Source organism: Amborella trichopoda, chromosome 3 (assembly GCF_054954075.1).
Source record: "Amborella trichopoda isolate Santa Cruz 75 chromosome 3, AtrichopodaSantaCruz75HAP2 v2.0, whole genome shotgun sequence".
Taxonomy (NCBI): domain Eukaryota; kingdom Viridiplantae; phylum Streptophyta; class Magnoliopsida; order Amborellales; family Amborellaceae; genus Amborella; species Amborella trichopoda.
The window spans coordinates 61663507-61683758 of NC_142338.1; the positions used below are offsets into that span (position 1 = coordinate 61663507).

The 20252-nt window shown below is 36.8% G+C and overlaps 1 protein-coding gene across 4 annotated transcripts; it reads right to left on the minus strand.

Annotated features, from left to right (window-relative positions):
- Positions 1–473: 473 nt before the first annotated feature.
- On the minus strand, positions 474–19876 carry RFC1 (replication factor C1). Of its 4 annotated transcripts, none has more exons than XR_016052123.1 (24): positions 19614–19876; positions 19391–19453; positions 18115–18216; positions 17463–18005; positions 17286–17353; positions 17119–17194; positions 16903–16964; positions 16581–16723; positions 16188–16348; positions 15908–16096; positions 15631–15752; positions 15334–15541; positions 14945–14998; positions 14369–14538; positions 13458–13548; positions 11907–12088; positions 11779–11818; positions 7798–7922; positions 3447–3519; positions 3277–3369; positions 2367–2616; positions 1590–2236; positions 1308–1358; positions 627–1010 (listed from the first exon to the last, which is right to left on the minus strand). XR_016052123.1 is itself a non-coding variant. In XM_006826356.4 (23 exons), the coding sequence occupies exons 2-23, from the start codon at positions 19391–19393 to the stop codon at positions 898–900; spliced, it is 2919 nt and encodes a 972-aa protein (XP_006826419.2). In that variant the 5' UTR covers positions 19394–19453; positions 19614–19876; the 3' UTR covers positions 474–897. The 4 variants fall into 4 exon arrangements, 2 of the variants coding, with proteins under 2 accessions (XP_006826419.2, XP_011627377.1); XR_002281867.2 differs by having other exon boundaries at positions 16188–16351; XM_006826356.4 differs by lacking the exon at positions 1590–2236 and having other exon boundaries at positions 474–1010.
- Positions 19877–20252: the final 376 nt, after the last annotated feature.

Sequence of the window (20252 nt, forward strand, 5' to 3'; positions counted from 1 at the left end):
GGGCCAATTTTAAACAATCAAAATAAGACATACTTTCATTTTTTGCTAGAAAATGAACTCTATTTACTGAAACTCCTATGATGACTTGAAATTTTATTTTTACCCCTAATAATGAAATTCAAAGCTAACAAAATATTACAAATTGAGCAAATCTATTTGAAATTTTAAAATTTATCAATCCAAATAATGCATAACAAGATGCACTATTTCCAATACTTGAATTTTTTTTTTTCATATCCGTACATCTCAAGGTTACATCTCAAGGTTGACATGATCAATTTAATACATCTTAAATTACAAAACACTAATGCATTAAGGCGATCTAGTGACATGCATTCAAAGGGCCAATATCATTAGCAATTTGGTTAGTGAGTTTGACATTTGTAGATAACAATATCTCATGGGATACTCGAGGAAAATCTCAAGTGGGTTTTCTAAAAGGAAAAGCATAGCATACCATTCACAAATGCTTAGAGACAAAGGATGGAGATGAGCCATCACTAAATTATAGAAGTGTAACATAGTGTTCCTAGGAAAAATGTGGAAAGGGGTTGTGTATGAACACCTCCTGCAAGATTCTAAAAAGGCTGCTCCCTTAAAAGACAAAAGAATATGAGAGTTTCACCTGAGAAAAGAAACGGGTTAAGTTGAAACTCGGAGTTTTGACTCATAACATGAGCCCCAAATGACATAAGGTCTGTGAAAAACACAGACATCTCTTACAATTTAATATCTACATATTTGAAGAGAAGTACAGAAACACTGCAAGCAAAACCCACGAGATGAGAGAGAGAGAGAGAGAGAGAGGCTCCTTAACAATGGCTATGGGACCACGTTCCAAAATCAGAAGCCCCTACAGTGATCATAAACACAAGCAATCAACATTATCAATGCCTTTCACTTCTTTCTCTTAGCGCCTCCGGAGCCGAGCCCACCTTTAACCTTTGGTGTTGCCTTTTTCGAAGTTGAACTTCCTCCTTTGTCCTTCAAATCCAGCTCTACTCGAATGCCTGCAATTTCAAGAAAGGCAATCCATTATTTACTTGTTCCATGCTGATCAAGTAAGAAACCCATGAAATTTATCATGCTATTGAGTTAATGTTACTTTCAATCTAGATTCATAAAATTTCAATTTTAAAGAATGAGAAACCCATGAAGAAAAATTAAAGTCATTTTATTTTTCATTTCTTTAAATAGTAACAGCCATGAAAACTGAGTAATATTCCATAGAAACCGGCATTGCAGCTAGCAAAATTGCAAAAGCAAAGTATCAAAGCTGTCAAATTTCATGTTTAGATTGATATTACCTTTTGACTTGTGGCTTTGGAGATCCAACTGTAACTTTTCTACACCAGAATCTGATACAAGGATGGAAAAAATTAGAAAGCCATCAAAGATTTGCTTCCTAGTGAAAGAAGCATCACACATCATGCATTAAATTGATGAAATGGAAATGGAAATGGAAATGGAAACAAGGACCCAAAAAATGAAATAAAGAAATTAACAATGCAAGTTTTCAGAGTAACCCAAGGCCAAGAAAAACGAAATATATTAGGTGCTCATGTGCTCATTAAAGTATGTGCACGTACATTCATGCAGTAAAAGTAGAGGATATGAGGTTGATCAGAAATCTCAACGACCCTTTTCGTTTCCCTCTGGTTGTACAATTAGACTCTCATTGTGCCTCAAACATTCTCTATTGTTTCGTTTGTTTTATTGAACATTTTCTCCTTGCACCATGTTGTCAAACCAGGTTCTTTCACCAGAACTTCCCCCCACATTTACTTTGAAAGAGATCATATTGTTTACAACATTATGTCCATCCCCAAATTCCGGTATAAATCAACATCACCCCCCCCATGGCCTGTGTAGGATGGGTACACTTGAACAGCACAACAATCATCCCAAACCTCTTCCGTTACCAACTCGGACCCATAGAAATGTTGTGCTATGGGACCATTTATTACAGTACCTGCTTACATCCTGCATGGACATAAACAGGTCCCTCGATTGTCAAATGTCAAGAATGGATGATTGGGAGGCTTCATTCCTCTGCTCCAAATTCTTCAAAACTTGAGTCTGTCATTGGAGAAAAGATATTCCATAGCCATTCATTGTTGAGATCTGATCGTCAAGAGAGTTGTTCACAATCATGCAGGATATAAACAAGTACTGTCATACACTTTCTGTTGTATTATTAGTCATTATGAGTTATAGACTAATAGCGCCACCACACCTGTCACGTGAGGAGCAATTTTAGTCTCTTTTTTTATCACAGAGAACTTACACACAAGGTCCACTGGGAATTATCAGTATGATGTAAATGCAAACTACAGTTAGCTGCAACTATGATGTATATACAATACCTTGGTCTTCATTATCAGAAGGCTGTTCTTCTGCACTTTCCACAGCATCATCTCCATTTTCGTCGACAGTTAAATTGTCTTCAACAGGTTCTAATATAGCAGCAATGCGTTTCTTGGGAGCCTTCTTCACGCCTGGAAGAGTTATCATATCTGCTGCTCTCACAACACGTGAACTACTACCTTGCTTGTATGCCTTTGTGAGTGCAGCTTTAACTGCAGGCTGAATACCTTCAAGAAGACTAGGGTGGCCCTGAAAAAATATAAGAAACATGCAAAACAATCTGAGAAAAATGATATGAATACACAACAAATAGAGGAGATCATTACTTAGTTGTAGAAATCCTAATAGAAATCAAAAGCTGGAATACATTGATGGCAATTGCGTTGTGCCTGAATCATGCCTTAGCTAGGCCAATAAATTCAAACCAAACATTCAAAATGGACCTTCGAGGATCCCAAATGTTTTCAAGGTAAATGAAATATGCAGGGTTTTTTCTATCAAACATGTTGTCAATAGATTTTTCCAATCCAAAAAAGAAGAACAGAAGTGATAAATTGATCCAGATATTTCAGGGCCAAATGTCATAGATTCAGTTTCATAGTCAGGTACATCCATGGTTCTGTGCAGGCAAAACCTTACTTCTTTGAAAGGTTGCCAACTAATATAAGAAAAGGCCTCCAACTTCAAAACAACCAACTTCAGATGACAGGATTTTCAAAATAATAAACCAATATGGCTCACTATAAAGGTTATACCTATGTCATTAATATAACCATTTTTATTATGTTCACAAAGCCAGAAGAATATTGAATATCCATGAGAATCCCAGAGTAACTTGGTACACTGGGTAAAAATCCAATATATTTAGCTTCTATACATTTAAGAACTACAATCAGTAAAACCTCCAACCTGTAATTTGGATAGCTCCATAAATGTGTCAAAGTCCTCCTGACTGATTGAGTAAGCGTCCATGAACTCCACAACACTCTGAACTGCTTCATCCTGAAATCCTTTTCATATTAAATGAGGTGTTTGAGGACTTCCCTTGTGATAAGAAAAAGGCAGGTAATACTTCAAACCTTAGGCAAAATTCGAAGAGGGTGTGTCAACTGACTTGCTATGAGGGGGAAGTAGTCAGTTCGCAAGGCTTCCCTGCATAAGTAGCAAACCTCCTGGTTTAGTATCTCCAAGATTAAACCAAACAGCAAACAAGATATCTGATTTCTCATCTCACTTAAATGACAAATTTCAAAGGCAAATGCTCCGTTTTCAAGGTTAACAAACACAAACAAATTGCACAGAAAGAGGCATCTTCTAACTCAATCAAAGTCGAGCAGAAAAATAACCCATATTGAAGGTTAAAAGCAAAACGCTAACGGCACACAATAAAAGGGAACTGCTATTCACACTCATGATTTTGCTGTCTGCACCCACTTGCATAAGTGGAAATTCTCAGTATGCATCATTTTCAGCACAGTGAGAGAGAATCTAGAATTGTACATAGATACTGAGAATGTCTGGAGGCAATTATAAAATTAAGCTATTTTGAAGTTTATTAATTTTCATTTTGAACTTCATAGAGACCCTCGAAAGTTTAATGTTTGACTATTTATGCTTCCCAAATACTGAATACTTGTTCTGTAAATGCTGCATATTTGATTTCGTCCATAGATCCATGTCCTTTCCCGAGTTTCAGCATTGCTACGAATTGTGTTGATATGTTTGCTACCTACCCCCTTTGAATGCTAAGATTCTTCAAGAAAGAAAAACAACCCAAGATGGATAACTCGCAGCTCATGCTATGCAACTCATGAACTTAGGAACACCATCTGGTCTAGACATTATCATAGCAATTGCAATTTTTTTTAGTTTACTTGGCCATGGGCCACACCTAACTCCATAGAACAGTTGTTCACAGCTTTCCAGTTACCTCCATACCCAACAATTGCCATTTTTCTATGGAGGGCCACAGTCCTTGCAATGCTATGGAGCTATTTGCAGGAAAAGAAACAACACAGTTTTTAGGGGCATTAAGAGAACCACCAATGCCAATGCAGATTACACAAGAGAACTAACAATCTCTTGGGCAAAAAATCAGAGGCATTAAGGTTCTCTCAAATGCAAACTTTGGATCCTCTTGGGCGAACATTCTCACCTATAAACTCAAGAGGAACTCCAGGTCATCATACAGGATACCCCTGAACCTAAGAGTCATCAGCTTAATGTAGAAAGAAGTTAGCTTTATATCTCAGGCCATAGTGGTTATTGGGGCACATACAGAAGCTCACAAGGGATCACTCCCTCGAGCAACTCAGGATATCTTCGCCTAGGGGATTCATCTTGGGCTGAGGCGAACGCTATTCTTGAAGGGCTAAAAAGATTAAACCAAACATGGGGACCAGGACTCAAAAAATGTTATCATGTGAGCATCAAAGAAATCCCCACGCCCTTGGAGCTAGCTCATATTTACAATCATATATTTCACTTGTTCAGGCATCTACTTGTCAACTTCCATCATGCCTGGTGGGAGGCCAATGCAGCAGCAGATGCCCAAGCCAAGGAAGGGGAAACCATGAAATCTAAAGCACACAATGAACCATGCCATGTTCAAGCCCCTTCCTATTCTACATCCCCTCTGCTCTCATCTCTCTCATCTGTCATCTCTCATCTTTGTTCCTTCATCTCTCATTTGGTCTACTATCATCTCTCTCCTTCCTTATCTTTGACCTTAGCCGTCCCATTACACGTTCCCCCAACATCTTTCTCTTCTCACACTTACAACGTTCACTCCCTCCCTCTCTCCTGATTGTTTCTTCTAAGGCCTACCTTTTTTTTAATGATAAAAGATCTATTTTCTAGTACTTTGCTGACTTATGATCATATGTAGGAGAGAACCCAATATGTGGGCTGCCTGCTGCCAGAGCATCTCTTTCCTTATTTAGTCTAGGCCTCTCTTTTAATTTCCTTTATTACTTGATAGTTACATATGTACATTTGTACTTGAGCACCCAACATGTAGCCGGACTTATACTATCACTCATGGGAGACTTTTGTATTAGTAATCTATCAATCTATATATATATATATATATATATATATATATGTTTATGTGTGTGTGCAACATAGACACTGTACAACACTTGTTAGGAGGTACGAGCTAGTTCAAGTGGAAGGCTCAAAAATGGAAAGGGGATAGCCCAAAAAGACATGGTTGGAAGTAGTGAGAAACGATATGAGGACTTATGGCCTCACTAAGGGTATAGCCCTTGATAGAGCATAATGACAGACTAGGATTCGTGTAGCCTACACACACACACACATCAATTCCAAAAAAAACATTAGCATTGCAAACAAAAAGCACTGAGCATTTAAAGGCCTTGCATAACAGTACTATGGGTTGTTATCCTAAGTAGAAGCAGTTGAGGAATTTTCCTCAAACATGGAAGGAGCACATTGCGAAGGCTAACAACAAATCAAACCTAGGGAGGATTAGAATCATAGTTTATGGAAACGCCTAGGAACCCGAATCGTTTTATGAATCAAAAACACAGAATCGCGGTCGGCTAGAAGATTCTTGTCTCAGGAATCGTCGTCTATACGATAGGAATCGTTAGGAACAAGATTCCTAGTTTTTGAGAATCGTGTTTCGATCGAAATAGATCCAAGTTTCATCCACATACGGAATTGAGATTCCGTCCTCCTTGGAATCGAGATTTCCATCTCCTGGAATCGACACTCCAAGAGTCAAGATTCATTAATAAGCAGAATCGAGTTTCCAACATCTATGGAATCGAGTTCTGACATATGTGGAACAAATATATGTTGTTTCGAATCATGATTCTAACATATTTGGAATCAAGTTTCTGAAGTACATGGATCAGAGATCCATGCCAGTTTGAGATCGAGATTTACGATAATATGGACTATGGAGTGCGTTTGACAACCACAACTAGGAATCGAAATTTCATTTTTATGGAGAAGGAAGGCACAAGTACATCTTGTACCTCATCAACTTTAGAACTTATATTGGATGCCTCTTATTATAGAAGGTTTCCCAAATTTTAAAGTGATTGTGTTGATTATTGAACTTACGGTCATTATATACAAACGACTAGTATTTCTAAATTGTGATTTTGACTTCATTATTATAAAGACAAAATAGGATCATGTCAACGACATGGTTTTACTTTTAATTGCATGTGTCGTATTTACTAGTTATATTTTAAATTTAAAGTAAAGGCCATCCAAGGTGGCACAAGTAAAATAATGAAACCCTGCAACCACTAGAAGCATTAGAAGAAAGATTTCTACTCCAATTGACGTGGAATCAAGATTTAATCCTCGCTGGAATCCAGATTCGATATATTTGGGAACATCACAATTAATGGGTTCAAATTTCTAAAGATGTGGTGGATCGAGATTCTGAAATTAAGGAATCGAGTTTCCTTGGTTCCGATAAATGGTTTCTAAAGATGTATCGAATCGAGATTCTGAAATTAAAAAATCAAGTTTCCTTGGTTCCGAAAAATGGTTTCTAAAGATGTGTCGAATCGAGATTCCAAAATTAATGAATCGAGTTTCCTTGGTTTCGAAAAACGGTTTCTGTGGAGATTCCTTAACAGAAACAAGGAATTGGGTTTTAGAACCGAAAACGCTAGGTCAATGGAGAGATTCCGGTAGCTATGATTAGAATACTCTTTGAGCTTCTCCTAGTAAAGTTGGCACCTGAGAAATAAAAATCCAGTAGTCTACAATTGTCAATGATATATGATTCAATCAAAATCTCTTCTTCTTTTTCCTTCCTTTTTGTTTTTTCTTTTATTTAAGAAAATTCCAACTAAGCTCACTTTAGAAAAGAATTGTGTGAAAAAAAAAAAAAATTCCAAAGGTTTGTTAACATAATTCATTTGTTTTTACCACTCCCTCAGTTGATCAAAATGTTTCTTATGTTTACAGTATTCCCAATCCAATCATTATGATAAACGAATATAGCTAAAGCATATCAGCTGAAAAGCCTAACATGAATACGCCAAAGAAAGTTGAGGCCCTTCACAAGCTAAGGACACCACGTAAGAAACCTAGTGCAAACCATCAACTATAGCCAATAGAAGGTACCGACAAGGTAACTCAGCATATCAAGTTATAATTTTGTCATCAAAACACAGCACCATAAGCTCTTTAAAAGTTGCACAATAATTCCCTACACATAATGTTCATTGAACATAAGTTCAAAATGCAGCAGCATAACAATAAAATATCACAATCATGACGGGCATGCATCATCAAGCATAAAAATGTAATTTAAAGTCTAGTACTTGATAATACACAATAATAATTCTAACAATCAAGAATGATCAATTAATCCAGTCATTGAAAAGCCGTCAAGAGCCACAATGAAAAACTATCTACTTGATGGGAGCTCAATTCTACCTATTCACATTAGAAGCACGAGAGGCAAGAAGATGAACATGCACATCCTCCAGAAGCCTTAAATTTTTGCCAGCTGTAGAATTCTTTCCCAACCAACCACCAAATCTATTGAAGTTTCGCTCTCCCTGATAATGTAACAATTTAACATAATCAGTTGAAAACACACAAAAAAAAAAAAAATCAATTGGGCTTTAATTAAAAATAGACTTTCATGTCACATAAAGGTTCAGCAAACTTAAATACAACAATATTTAAATCTAATAGATGCAAATGTAAGATGCGAATCTCAAACTAAGTTTTAGTAAAGCAGGTTTCCAGCTCCTACAACATATAATAGTTTATGTGACAGTTCTACAAGGAAAGATGGAAGAATTGTAACTGGGAAAACATTAAGATGTCCAGAGGGTTTTTAGCTAATACTCTTATGTGAAAACAGTGGACCCTCACCATTTCATTTTGGCCCATCTAAACGAGGCGAATGGGCAACATATCAACTCTAGGAAAATGATCTTGATAGGCCAGCAGCAATGGCCCAGATTGAAGGATAGAGAAAATGAACGAACAGAATAAAGTGTTCGAACGTCCCCCCCCCCCCCCCCCCCCCCCCCCCCCCCCCCCTGAGAGAGGAGTCTGATGGATCCTAAATTTTGCACACATGAGCATCATCTAGGTGCTCTGAACAAAATATAAAATGGACATGCCCAGAAATCGTAGGGAAAATTGTGCCCATCATTCTCAGCCATCCAGATTGCCCCCGCTCCTACAATCCAGGCCGTTGGGCTTATGATAAAGAATAATCTTTTCAGGCCTCTACTGTCAGATTCCTCCATGGATGACAAAGATGATCCATCCCTCTGTTTGTTGGACAGTGGTGGACTTTATGCAGATCTATAGTTTATGGATCATCTTGTAAATCAAAAGGCACCTGAGTGTTGCAGAACAGTAAGGAACAGCTCCAGCCCACAAGGAATGGCAATAGTCGAGATCCAATCATCTGTACTCATTTGAACAGATTTGGACAATTTAATTTGCAACCTTGAGAAAGCTCTTTCTAGATAGTTTTGAACATCAAGGTCCGATCAAAAGGGACATCACCATCAACAAAGCCTTTTCCCAAGTAATTGCAGTCGGCTAAACGAATCCTACTCCGCCATTCTGCTCTATTAAGGGTCATACCCTTAGTGACACCATAAGTCCCCATATCTTTTTCACTACTTCCAACCATGTCATTTTGGGCCTACCCTTGCCCTTTTTGAGTCTTTCACTTGAACTAACTCGCAACTCCTAACAAGTGTTGTACTAGGTCTACGCCACACATGGCCAGCCCACCTAAGTCTACTTTCTCTCATCTTATCACCTATTGGAGCCAAATCTAAATTCTCCCAAATTTTTCAGTTTGAATTTTATCCCTTCTTGTCTTGCTACTCATCCATCTCAACAACCTCATATCAACTACACTAATTTTATGGGTATGGCGTTTTTTTACCGCCCAACATTCCGCACCATAAAATAAAGCTAGTCTCACAGTTGTCCCCATAGAACTTTACCTTCAGCTTCATTGGTATGCGGCGATCGCATAAAACTCTAGTTGCATATCTCCACTTCGCCCAACCAACTCTAATTCTATGTGTAACATCTTCCTCAATCTCTCCATTTTCTTGGATTATCAATCCAAGATATCGAAAGTACGCTCTTTTTGGTATTTCTTGGCCGTCAATTTTAACTACTTCCTCGTCTCTACTCCTATTATTATTAAACTTGCATTCCATATACTCTATCTTTGTCCGGCTAATTTTAAAACCTTTAGATTCTAGAGCATCCCTCCAAAGTTCTAACTTTGTGTTGACGCCTTTTCGAGTTTTATTGATCAAAACTATGTCATCTGTGAACAACATGCACCATGGTACCTCATCTTGTAGGTGGTGCCTAGTTAAGTCATCTATAACTAAGGCAAAGAGATATGGGCTCAATGTTGACCCCTGAAGTAGACCGATTGTCACTTAAAACTCACTCGTCTCTCCACTAGTTGTTTGTACACTAGCTAGCGCTCCCTCATACATAAGTCGATGTAGTGTCTGAAAACTCCTTTATTTTCCAACACCCACCAAATCAAATCTCTAGGTGTCATATCATAAGCTTTCTCTAAATCAATAAAGACCATGTGGAGGTCTTTTCCCTTCACCCTAAATTTCTCAATCAGTTGCCTAAATAGAAAAATACCCTCAGTTGTTGACTTCCCTAACATAAAATCGAATTGGTTTTCTGGTACACTCTTTTCATGTCTTGGTCGTTGCTCAATCACTCTCTCCCATAGCTCTATAGTTTGATCCCTCGATAGTTCACACAATCATGTATGTCTTCTTGTAAATAGGTATCATAGTACTTTTCCTCCATTCATTTGCATTTTATTTGTTCTCAATACCTTGTTGAACAACTTGGTCAACCAATCAATGCCAATCTCCGCCATGCACTTCCAAACCTCTATCGAAATATCATCTGGTCCTAAAGACTTTCCTATCTTTATCCTATTCAAAGGTTTTTTTTACTTCTGATATCCTAATCCTATGAATTTATCTATGACCTCCGCCCTCATTTATGCCAATGGTTACTTCTACCGCAATGTTCCTATTGTGTTTGTTATTTAATAATTTTTAAATAAACTCTCTACCTTTCATTATCTTATTCATCCTTTACCAAGACCTTTTGATCATCACTTTTAATGCATTTAATATGGTTAAAATTCTTATACTTTTTCTCTATCATTTTTACTAATTTGAAGACAACTTTTTCACATTTTCTTGTTCCCAATTCACTGTATAGATCATCATATACCTTAAGTTTAGCCTTACTTACTATTTGTTTAATATTTTTCTCAGCTTTTTTATATTCTTCTAAGATTTGATCATTTATTCATTTCTATTACATTGCCAAGTTTTATAACATGATCGTTTTTCACGAATGACCTTTTGAACCTCATCACTCCACCATCAAGTTTTTTTATCGAAAGTTCTTTTCCCTCTAGATTCTCCTAAACTTCTTTTGCCACTTTCTTAATACAGTCTCCAGAGTGCAACAATAGACTATCCGGTCAAGATAGCCCAACTAGAAAAAAAAAGGGAAGGGGATATACACCACTGGAGAAGGCATTACAAGTAAATGCTGCTGCCAACGCTTAATGGGCATGTGGGGGCACCATCAGCCATCTCATTCCACATAACATTAACCTCATGTTCAAAGTTCTATTTTCCTTCTATAACTAATTTATCCCTAACTAATTTTATTTTCTCATTTTTTAAATTCCACCACCTAGTTCTTAGACACCTATTAATTTTACCCCTTCTCTTCCATGTCTTTATGCAGACGTCCATAACCACGAACTTATGTTGGGTAGTCAAACTCTCTCCTAGGATAACCTTACGGTCTTTACATGATGGTCGATTTATCTTCTTAACTAGGAAGAAGTCTATCTGGCTTTTATGTGATTCACTTTTATAGGTTATTAAATGTTCATCTCGTTTTTTAAAGTAGGTGTTTGCTTTTGCTAGGTCATAAATCATGGCAAACTCTAGAATAACCTCACTCATTTTATTTCTTTCACCAAAGCCATATCCCCCATGTACCCCTTCATACCCTCTACTATCCTTCCCTATTTGTCCATTTAAATCCTCTCCTAAAAAGGTCCTCTCTCCATTTGGTATGTCTTAAACTTCAAAAGGGACAAGGTTACAAAATTGCTTGTTTACTGATAGAGAAATGTAAATGAAGTCATTCTGTACATCATATGAACAGAGTACAGAAAAACACTGAAAACCTCATGCACAAAGACAAATTGAATTAATTAGTACATAAGCCAGGTCATAATTAACTTCTGAGGGGGGGGGAGGGGGGAAGACAGAGAAAGGGCAGGATATTCATGCAAATTACTAGGGCTCAAATTTTAGCCACTTTCTATGTAAAAACAGGAGAAAAGTTCATCTATACCTGTTCAAGAACCTCTCTTTGGCCATGCATCAAAGCAGCACTGTTGAAGACCAACAAGATTTCAATCAATTCAGGGGAGGATAGAAAATTTTACATAAATTATATGCATGCTGAGTTGAAAAACCTACGGAATAATACAAGATGCAAGGGAACCAATTTGTGATAGCTGCCACTGTCGATATCTTCGAATTTGTACATTAACTATATCTCCATCTGCAATAGACTCCGCAGTTCGGGCCAGCAGATCCATACGTTGAACACCATTATCATTTCTGCCAACAATACTAGGACGATAATTGATGTAGTTTTCCTAAATAGAAGAAACAACATTATCAGACTTCCTATATGCAAGGTAGAGTCAAAGTTCGACATCCATCAAAATACTACAAAGACAAGGCCATATTTTACTCAGTTTCCTCTAAATTAACCCCCAAGAATGCACTGAAAGCAATATGAGTACAATTCACACATTGTTGGGAAACACTGACCTGGAAAAATATGAACCCAAATTTTTTAATGGTTAAATAAAAGAAACAGGCAAGCAATGAAATCCCTTGCAGCTCCTATCATCCTACGAGAAGGTGTACAGGCCCAATGGCAATGTCCATGATCACAATAAAAATACTAAGTGGAGTTGAAGTCCACTACTAATATAGGCAATTATCATGATAATTTGGGACTATCGATCAAATCTTATATGGAACCAGAGATAGATCATCCTTTTTCTATTCAAAGAACCCACAAGAAAATGAAAAGCTGCAAATGAATTAGAAGAACAAAGTCAAATATACTATTTCCTTGTTAAGTATAAAGGATGTAGGAAAGAAAAACATTAATCAGATATTAGAAAAGAGTTCCATGTACAATCTAAGAAAGCCCAAATCTACCCTAAGAACAAAATCATTCATTTAGATCAGCGTTTTAAAACTCACTGGGTTGACTCAGAACTTGCCCTTAGTCAGCTCAGCTCAGGACCTTGGGTAATTCCTAGCCAGAAACTAGAGAATCGCCCAAGTCCCACTTGTATTTTGACTAGTTTGTTACTTTTTTACAGACTCGGTCGAGTCGAACTGGGTGACACGGGCTCAGGACCCTGGCGAGTCTGACCTTAGTCTGGTTCTAAACTGCTGCTTTAGAGTATTCATAAACCAATTCAAACTTATGCTAGCTGAATGAAAACATTTGTAGAAGATGCCTTGTGCAGCACTATTTACAGATCCAATCTTCAAGGATGTTTGGTAACTAGCTTCTCCAATGAGTGTTTGGTAAGCAAGCTCCCAAAAGCATCAAGCAAAATCAAAAGAGCCGTAGTTCTAGTTTTCACTATTTAGTGTATAAACTGTTCGCATTTCACATCACAATGTGTGAAAGTATATTTATCCCCAGTTTCCCTATCAAAGCGACAGATTTCTCCACCCAACTATTTCCATTTTCCAAACTCTAATCACAGCCCGAAGGGAAATAAGAGGATATTTGAAGTAAAAGGCTAGGTAAAACCATTTGGAAACAACATATCAAGCATTTAATTGATTTACCCCAAAAAGAGGTGCTTTAAAAGAAGAATGAAACGGCATTGTAAGACACATTAGATTATGGAGAGAAGAATATAAATGCTTATTGTCAAGAAAAGTTCATATCTGGCCTTTATATTACAACATATATAGGGGTATAGCAGCAACCTGAATGAGAAGTGGAACCAAGTCAGGATCACTCATACTCAAATCAATGCGTTCATCCATTCTCAACTTCCCTCCATTATAGCCAAACAACCTGCATATATACTTATATCAAAAAATAAGAGTTCTTTCTTTCTGCATCTTCCAATTATCAACAAATGCCTCGAGCATTTCTTAGATATTTAACACCTAGATTGCACTACAGTAAGTACAACACATTAAATCAAGCCGAAAATAAGACCAAAGTAGTAAGAGATTAGGCATCTATGTTACATTTTCACAGGACGAATTCAAACAAATCAAGATTAGAAAGTTCTTCTATGATACAACAAGCATGCAATTCAGATTACACGTCTATTTGATTGTTTGCTAAAAAGCATTCAATGATCAACAACCAGTGACCAGATTCTTCTCGCTAGATTCATCAGAAATATATGGAACTAGTTCATTTTCTTTTATAAGTTTATGGAGCTGATTTCACTTATCACAACTCTTAAAATCAGTACATTGCAAATAAGACTAAGATGCATAAAAATGATGACAATTTGCTCAAAATATGTATGCTGGCTAAAAGAGTTGTGATATTATGATTTATCTTGAATTACTCAAGAAAATCCCACATAGCAACTCTTGAATGATAAGCACAGGGACACTTACACCATAATTGTATTGCACGATGAAATACCAGACATCACAAAAGTTATAGAATCCAGCGCATAATGAGAAAACGCACAAGTTAAAAACCTAAACACAATGATAAGAAGGACCACTGTGCTTGTCCTTTTAATCTTCCTTAATAAAATTGTTCAACTATCAAATGCTACAACCAATCAAATGAACATTCATTTTATAGCATAGGCATGCAGGCAACAGTAAACCAATAAAATAGAAAAAACAAAGGAGATGAACAATACTTGTCAACAGCAGTGAAAGGTGATATATCTTCATCCTTGCTACTGCTGAGAAGCCGCTCTTTTACGTCACCATATTTAATGACTGAAAGTGAGAGACTCATATATTGCAGTTGATTTATAGCCATTCGAATATCTCCATTAACTCTCTCAGCAAGTTCCTCTAGTGCAATCTGGTTACACAGTGGAAGTTTCAGGAACCAGGAATGGACACTTATCCTATAAACAGGAGTTAATACACTACTAAAGTCAAACATAAAGAAGCAGTTGCGAATACTTTGAATTATGATGATTCATTCCAATGGAATCACCAAGACCAGTTGATAGTTAAGGAAAAGACTTCAAGACCACTTCTTACATGAACAAAAGATGTGTAGATATGAGAAATGACAACAATAGATAACGGCTTCATTTAACGCACAGGCTCTTTATATTACATTCTATAAAAAACCAATGATTTACAACTCAAAAAATTCTTTTATGACCAATAAGGCCTCAACAGTAAATAAGATAAATGAGGAGGATCACTCCAGCAAAAACAACAAAAATGTGTTTAAAATATCGTCCTTAAATGCCTACCTCATCAACTTGAAGGCCTTCAGTTTTAGCAATTTGCAACAACCTCTTTGCCATCTGTCATATTCACAGAAGTGCTACGATAGTAACTAAAAATTCTAAAGAACTAGAAATAAAAATTTTATAAGGTCGAATAGCATATTCCATTTACATCCTTCAATAAGCATAAAATGTCAAGTATAAGAAGGTGAATAAGGAATGCAAATTAAGAAAAGCTACACAAGTCATAAGGACTTGCAAGCAACTATATTTCCCCCAAAGTAGTTGCGAATAACATGTGTGAAATATTCTACTCAGCCCAAAAAGATAAATGTTTCTAACAAATGTAAAATGCATAATTCGGGGACAAACCTTAATAAAGCTCCATACTTCAAACTAATACAAGGACAAACCTGTTGTTTTGTTGGTTTCCTGAAGTTAAGAGGAAGGCAATAGTTGACAAGGCTTTTCAATTTTTGTGAATAGCGGTCATTACAAATACAAATTATAGGGATCTTTGAAATCTTGATGCTAGCTATTAGATCAGCCACACCTCCTCTGTCTCCAGCAGACATCCCATCCACCTCATCCATAATCAATACAGACTTAAGATGCTTCGATCTGAAGTCACAATAACATGTAGTTAGAGAAACATTAACACCTAATAATGTCCTTAAGTCTAAATGATTGGCCCACCAAGGTAAACTTACTGGTCACCACTGACTTTCAAAGCTTCATTGCTCACAAGTTCTTTAATGGAATTGGACGTGTTTCCACCAATTCCTTTGACAATTTTAGAGTCAGCCTTGCCACGGTTATCACTTGCATTGACCTGCTCAAAAGGTAGATATCTCTCAAGGCCAACACTAGAGTAACTGAAATGGGCACTTTGATTTTTCTTTCTTCTTTTTTGGTTAAAGATTTGATCTTGAAGAAGAAAGTGCCCCCTCTCAATAGAGCAAACTGGATGGGGGAAGGAAACAGCACCTCAATTGTTTCTCTTCCAACCATCTTGCTCAGCAACTTTGCCGCGGTAGTCTTACCAATACCCGGTGTCCCACTAAGCAATACTGCCTTTTTAGCATTACTATCACTCTGCCTCTTACCTTTGGTCTTCTTGCCAGTATACAGATTCTGCTCATCCCAATGCAGCAGCCAATCATGTAGTTGTTTAACCTGTAAATGACAATTTCATCACAATTATATAGAAAATAGATAGCAAAAAGATGTGTTATGGGTCAACAAGTGAAAGGAACAAGACACGTACTAGTGATTGATTGCCGACAATGTCATTTGGCACTTTTGGTCTATACTTTTCTGTCCAGGTCAAGGAATCACTTAAATTTTTGCTACTTATCCCTTTAGGGACACTTGAATCTGAAACCTTTTGAGATCCTTTTTGGATTGGAACTTTGATTGTTGGACCCTCTGCTGCAAACAAAAAATTTAGTTTTTGACAAAGGAAATGCTCCACAAAGAGAATCACATTTTGAGAGGACATAAATAGAAGACAAAAGAAAGAACAACCATTCAACCTTTGAATGACATGATTGAAACTTGAAAATTTTCAGTTATGGCACTTCAATGTTGTATTGGTAAATGAAGCAGTGAATTAACTACCCAAATAATATAGCACATTTAAGAATAACCCAAGACATACCCTTTGCTTTTATTTTCAACTTCGGCCTTATCTCCTCAACTTTCTCTGTGATTTTCTTATGTGATTCATCTTTCACAGGCTCTTTTGCTGGCTTTGATTTGCGAATCATTTCAAACAGAGCGTCCTCGGACAGAAAAGTCACACTAAAAGAATATTGCGCCAGCAAAAGGAAAGAATAAAAAAAAATTGAAATGGATAAGACTCAGAGAATAATATTGTAATATAACAACAAACCGAAGTTCACTAATAATGGACAGCAACACGCACGTGTGTATATAATATATATATATATATATATATAGAGAGAGAGAGAGAGAGAGACCCAAGTTCCTTTGCTTTTGACGATTTCCGCCCTCCAATGTCTTCATCAACTAGAAGGTAATTCTGCAGATGATTAAATTTAAGAGCTACGCATTTTCAGCACCCAAATTCAAAACCTCAGAAACCTTGCTGCAATTGAATTTGAAAGCATCCAGGTGAAGCCGAAACAAAGAGAAAGTTCAAGTCTAATTGACAAAAGAGGGGAACATGTAATGACCGTTTTTTTGCTAACAGCACTGGTGACACGACCACCGTAGCTCTTAATCAGATCCTCTGCTTCTTCCCTCTCTAAACTGCAAACGTAAACAACCATTTCTAAATAACTACCTCCAGCCCAAACCCGTACCTCACAAAGAAGTTCAACACATTACATAGAGATGATACCTGTCAAGTGTCCCACTGATCACAAAAGTGAGACCATTTAAGCAGCCAGGGGCACCCTCAGGTACTTCCTACAACACAGCCTAAAAGTTCGTAAGAATCATCCCTCATCCCTAACAATCCAACTCCACGAGTATATGGTATATATAAAGAAAATACAAGAAATGGGTTATGGGTTACCTTTTGTCCCTTGTTTGGTGGATCATTTCTCTCTAAGAAGTTCATGTATCCACCCCTTCCGCCACCTCGTCCTCGGCCACCACCAGGCGTTCCACCACTGGTTCCCCTTCCACCACTACCCCTTCCAGCAGGTTTAACAGGAGTAGAGTCCTCCAGATAAACACTTTCACCATCTTCATCAACAGAAACCATGCGTTTACCAGAGCCAATTTTGGGTTTCTTCTCAGGTGTATCAACCTTCTCGTCCTCGGCAATGGAACCCCTTGATCTCTTAGTTTCTTTTGCAGGACTAATTCCCACCCCCTTTTTCTTTGAAACTGAAGAGACAAAGTCATCATCCTCACTTCTGTTAATCTTTTTTGCAGTGGGAGGCTTAATTTCATCAGAGTAGTCCTCATCAGTACCGACCTTTTTTATCTTTCTTTTCACAGGTGAGGATTTCTCAGTGTTCTTTTCTTCCCCTTGTTTCTTCTCTGGTGGGGCAGTAGCAAAATATTTACTAGTTTTCCTTCGTGTTTCTTTTTTTTCTTCAGTCACACTTGACTGGTAATGCCAACAAAACCCGATTAGAAATATCTATATTATTATAGTCAAAAAATGAAAAGGACATGAAAATGTTTAGAAATAAACTAAAAGGAGGACAAGAATTTACAGGCTTGGATGGCTGAGAGACAGTTGTTGCGGGTTTTGATGGCTGGGATGATGCCCCATTGCCCTTGTCATGCTGCTTCATAAACCATTTCCTAATATCTGACTGTAATCACCAAAACATCAAAATGAACAAACGTAACACCTATTTTCAAGAACATAACCCATGAGTCAACCAACTTATCCAAAATACAAACATGATTCTAACCCTAAAACATAGGCTCAAACCCAACAATCTAAAGCCATTCCAGAATCCAAAAATAATCCGGAATCCACCAACTCAAAATAAATAATAATACTTGCATAACCCCTGTTAGAAAATAAAAACCATGTTTCCTGCTTCAGCTAGACAACTTGCCTTTGACAAAAAATTATCACTTCACAGTTTTTTTCTTCATTTCCATTGAACGAAACAAAATCCAAAAACTTACGAATTGAAACAAAATCCAACTCAAAATAAACAAGAATACTTGCATAACCCCAGTTAGAAAAATAAACACCATCTTTCCTGCTTCAGCTAGACAACCTGCCTTTGACACAAAATTATCACCTCACAGTTTTTTTCTTCATTTCTATTGAAAGAAACAAAATCCAAAAACTTGAGAACTTCCGAATTCATGATAGCAAAAATATGACCACAAATCATGAAACAGAACCCCATAGACTGTAACCCCGAAGTCCAAATCAAAACCCAAATCCCCAGTCCAAAATACCAACTAAAAATTGAGTATGCAGTCTTCCACTATATAACAACCAAATTGTTTTCTTTTCTTAGCATTTTTTTCCGTTTTTTTTCGTTTTTTTTCTTTCACTCTTTTGAACTTGAACATAGAGTCTGACCCCTATCAATTTCAATACTAGAATTTCCAACAGCAAGAGGGAAAAAAATAACAAAAATTTTAGCATAAAGTTTAATGTATCAGAGAAAATCTAATGTATTCAACAGAAAATAAAAAAACAATATCTTCTCTTCACTACGGAGCAGAAAATTCCCAGCATTATAAAATCCCAAAAAAAGACTAATGGGTTCTTCAGCCAAATATTCACTTTTTGAATTTTAATTACTGAACCAGCAAATCCAGAAAGACCACCGTAAATTACTGCAAAGTTTTTAATAGATAATCCAGTTCAGCCAATACAAGAAAAAAAAATTCTCCTCATTGCTACAGAACAGAAGACTGTTACCCAAATATCTAACAAACACCACAAATAAATGCAAAAGAAAAGAAAAGAAACAATCACTAGACGCAACAAACAAAAGCAAAAACCTTAAAACTTACCATCGCTGATCGCTCGTAACAGAAAAAACGAGGTTCAAGTGCTGAATCCTTTACCCTCAAAGGCTACAATGGATAGAAACAGGAAAAACCCAGTTAGGATTTTTACGATCGCAATAACTCAAAGCACAACGGAGAAAAGTAAAGAACTGGCCAAAAAAAAAAAAAACAGCCCTAACAAAAATGTAGTTTGAACAATAGGGTTCAAAGAGGCAGGCAAACGCACCTAGGTTTCAAAATTCTGATGTCTCACAGATGGTTCGAGTTAGAGGGGGTTTTGAGAGAGTTGGTTCTGATCGCTTGAGGAGCAACAAAGGAAATAAGCATTTTGACAGAGACTCGAAGGGCGAGTGGGACTGAGAGACCCGAAGAGGTCACGAAGTAGAACGGCTTGAGCAAATACCCTTGGTTTTTGTAATACGTAGATTATTTTTTAGCAAACATATTTTTGGTCGTCACGATGGGTGTGAAATTTTCCCCATGGTGTCTGCACGATGTGGGGGATGTCGGATTTTATACAGAGATGTACAAAATAAAAGTATATAACCATTTAAAATTTGTTAAATATAATTATAAAATGATTTATAGTGTGAATATTCTTATCTAATTTAATAATTAATTATACGATTTACTGTCTGGTAAAATTATCAGCTATATTAATGTGAGAATAAATAACAAACTAATAAAAGAGAATAAAAATATTGCTTAAATAGCTAAACCACCTTATAATACCATTAGAGTGTCCAAATCCTTTCATTTTTCATCATATTTTTATTTCACTCAAGTTGCTCATTAATTGGTTTTTTTAAAAAAACTCCAAATTGCCTATTGATAGGATTTAGAAACCCTAGACAAACAAGTGCTT

Bases quoted from the DNA above. Each gene is read 5' to 3' on its own strand.
- RFC1 (XM_011629075.3), bottom strand. The intron at 15,542-15,630 runs GTAAGTTTACCT...TTGTGACTTCAG, and splicing joins TTGAAAGTCAGTGGTGACCA to ATCGAAGCATCTTAAGTCTG. The intron at 1,359-2,366 runs GTATTGTATATA...TCCTTGTATCAG, and splicing joins TTCTGATAATGAAGACCAAG to ATTCTGGTGTAGAAAAGTTA.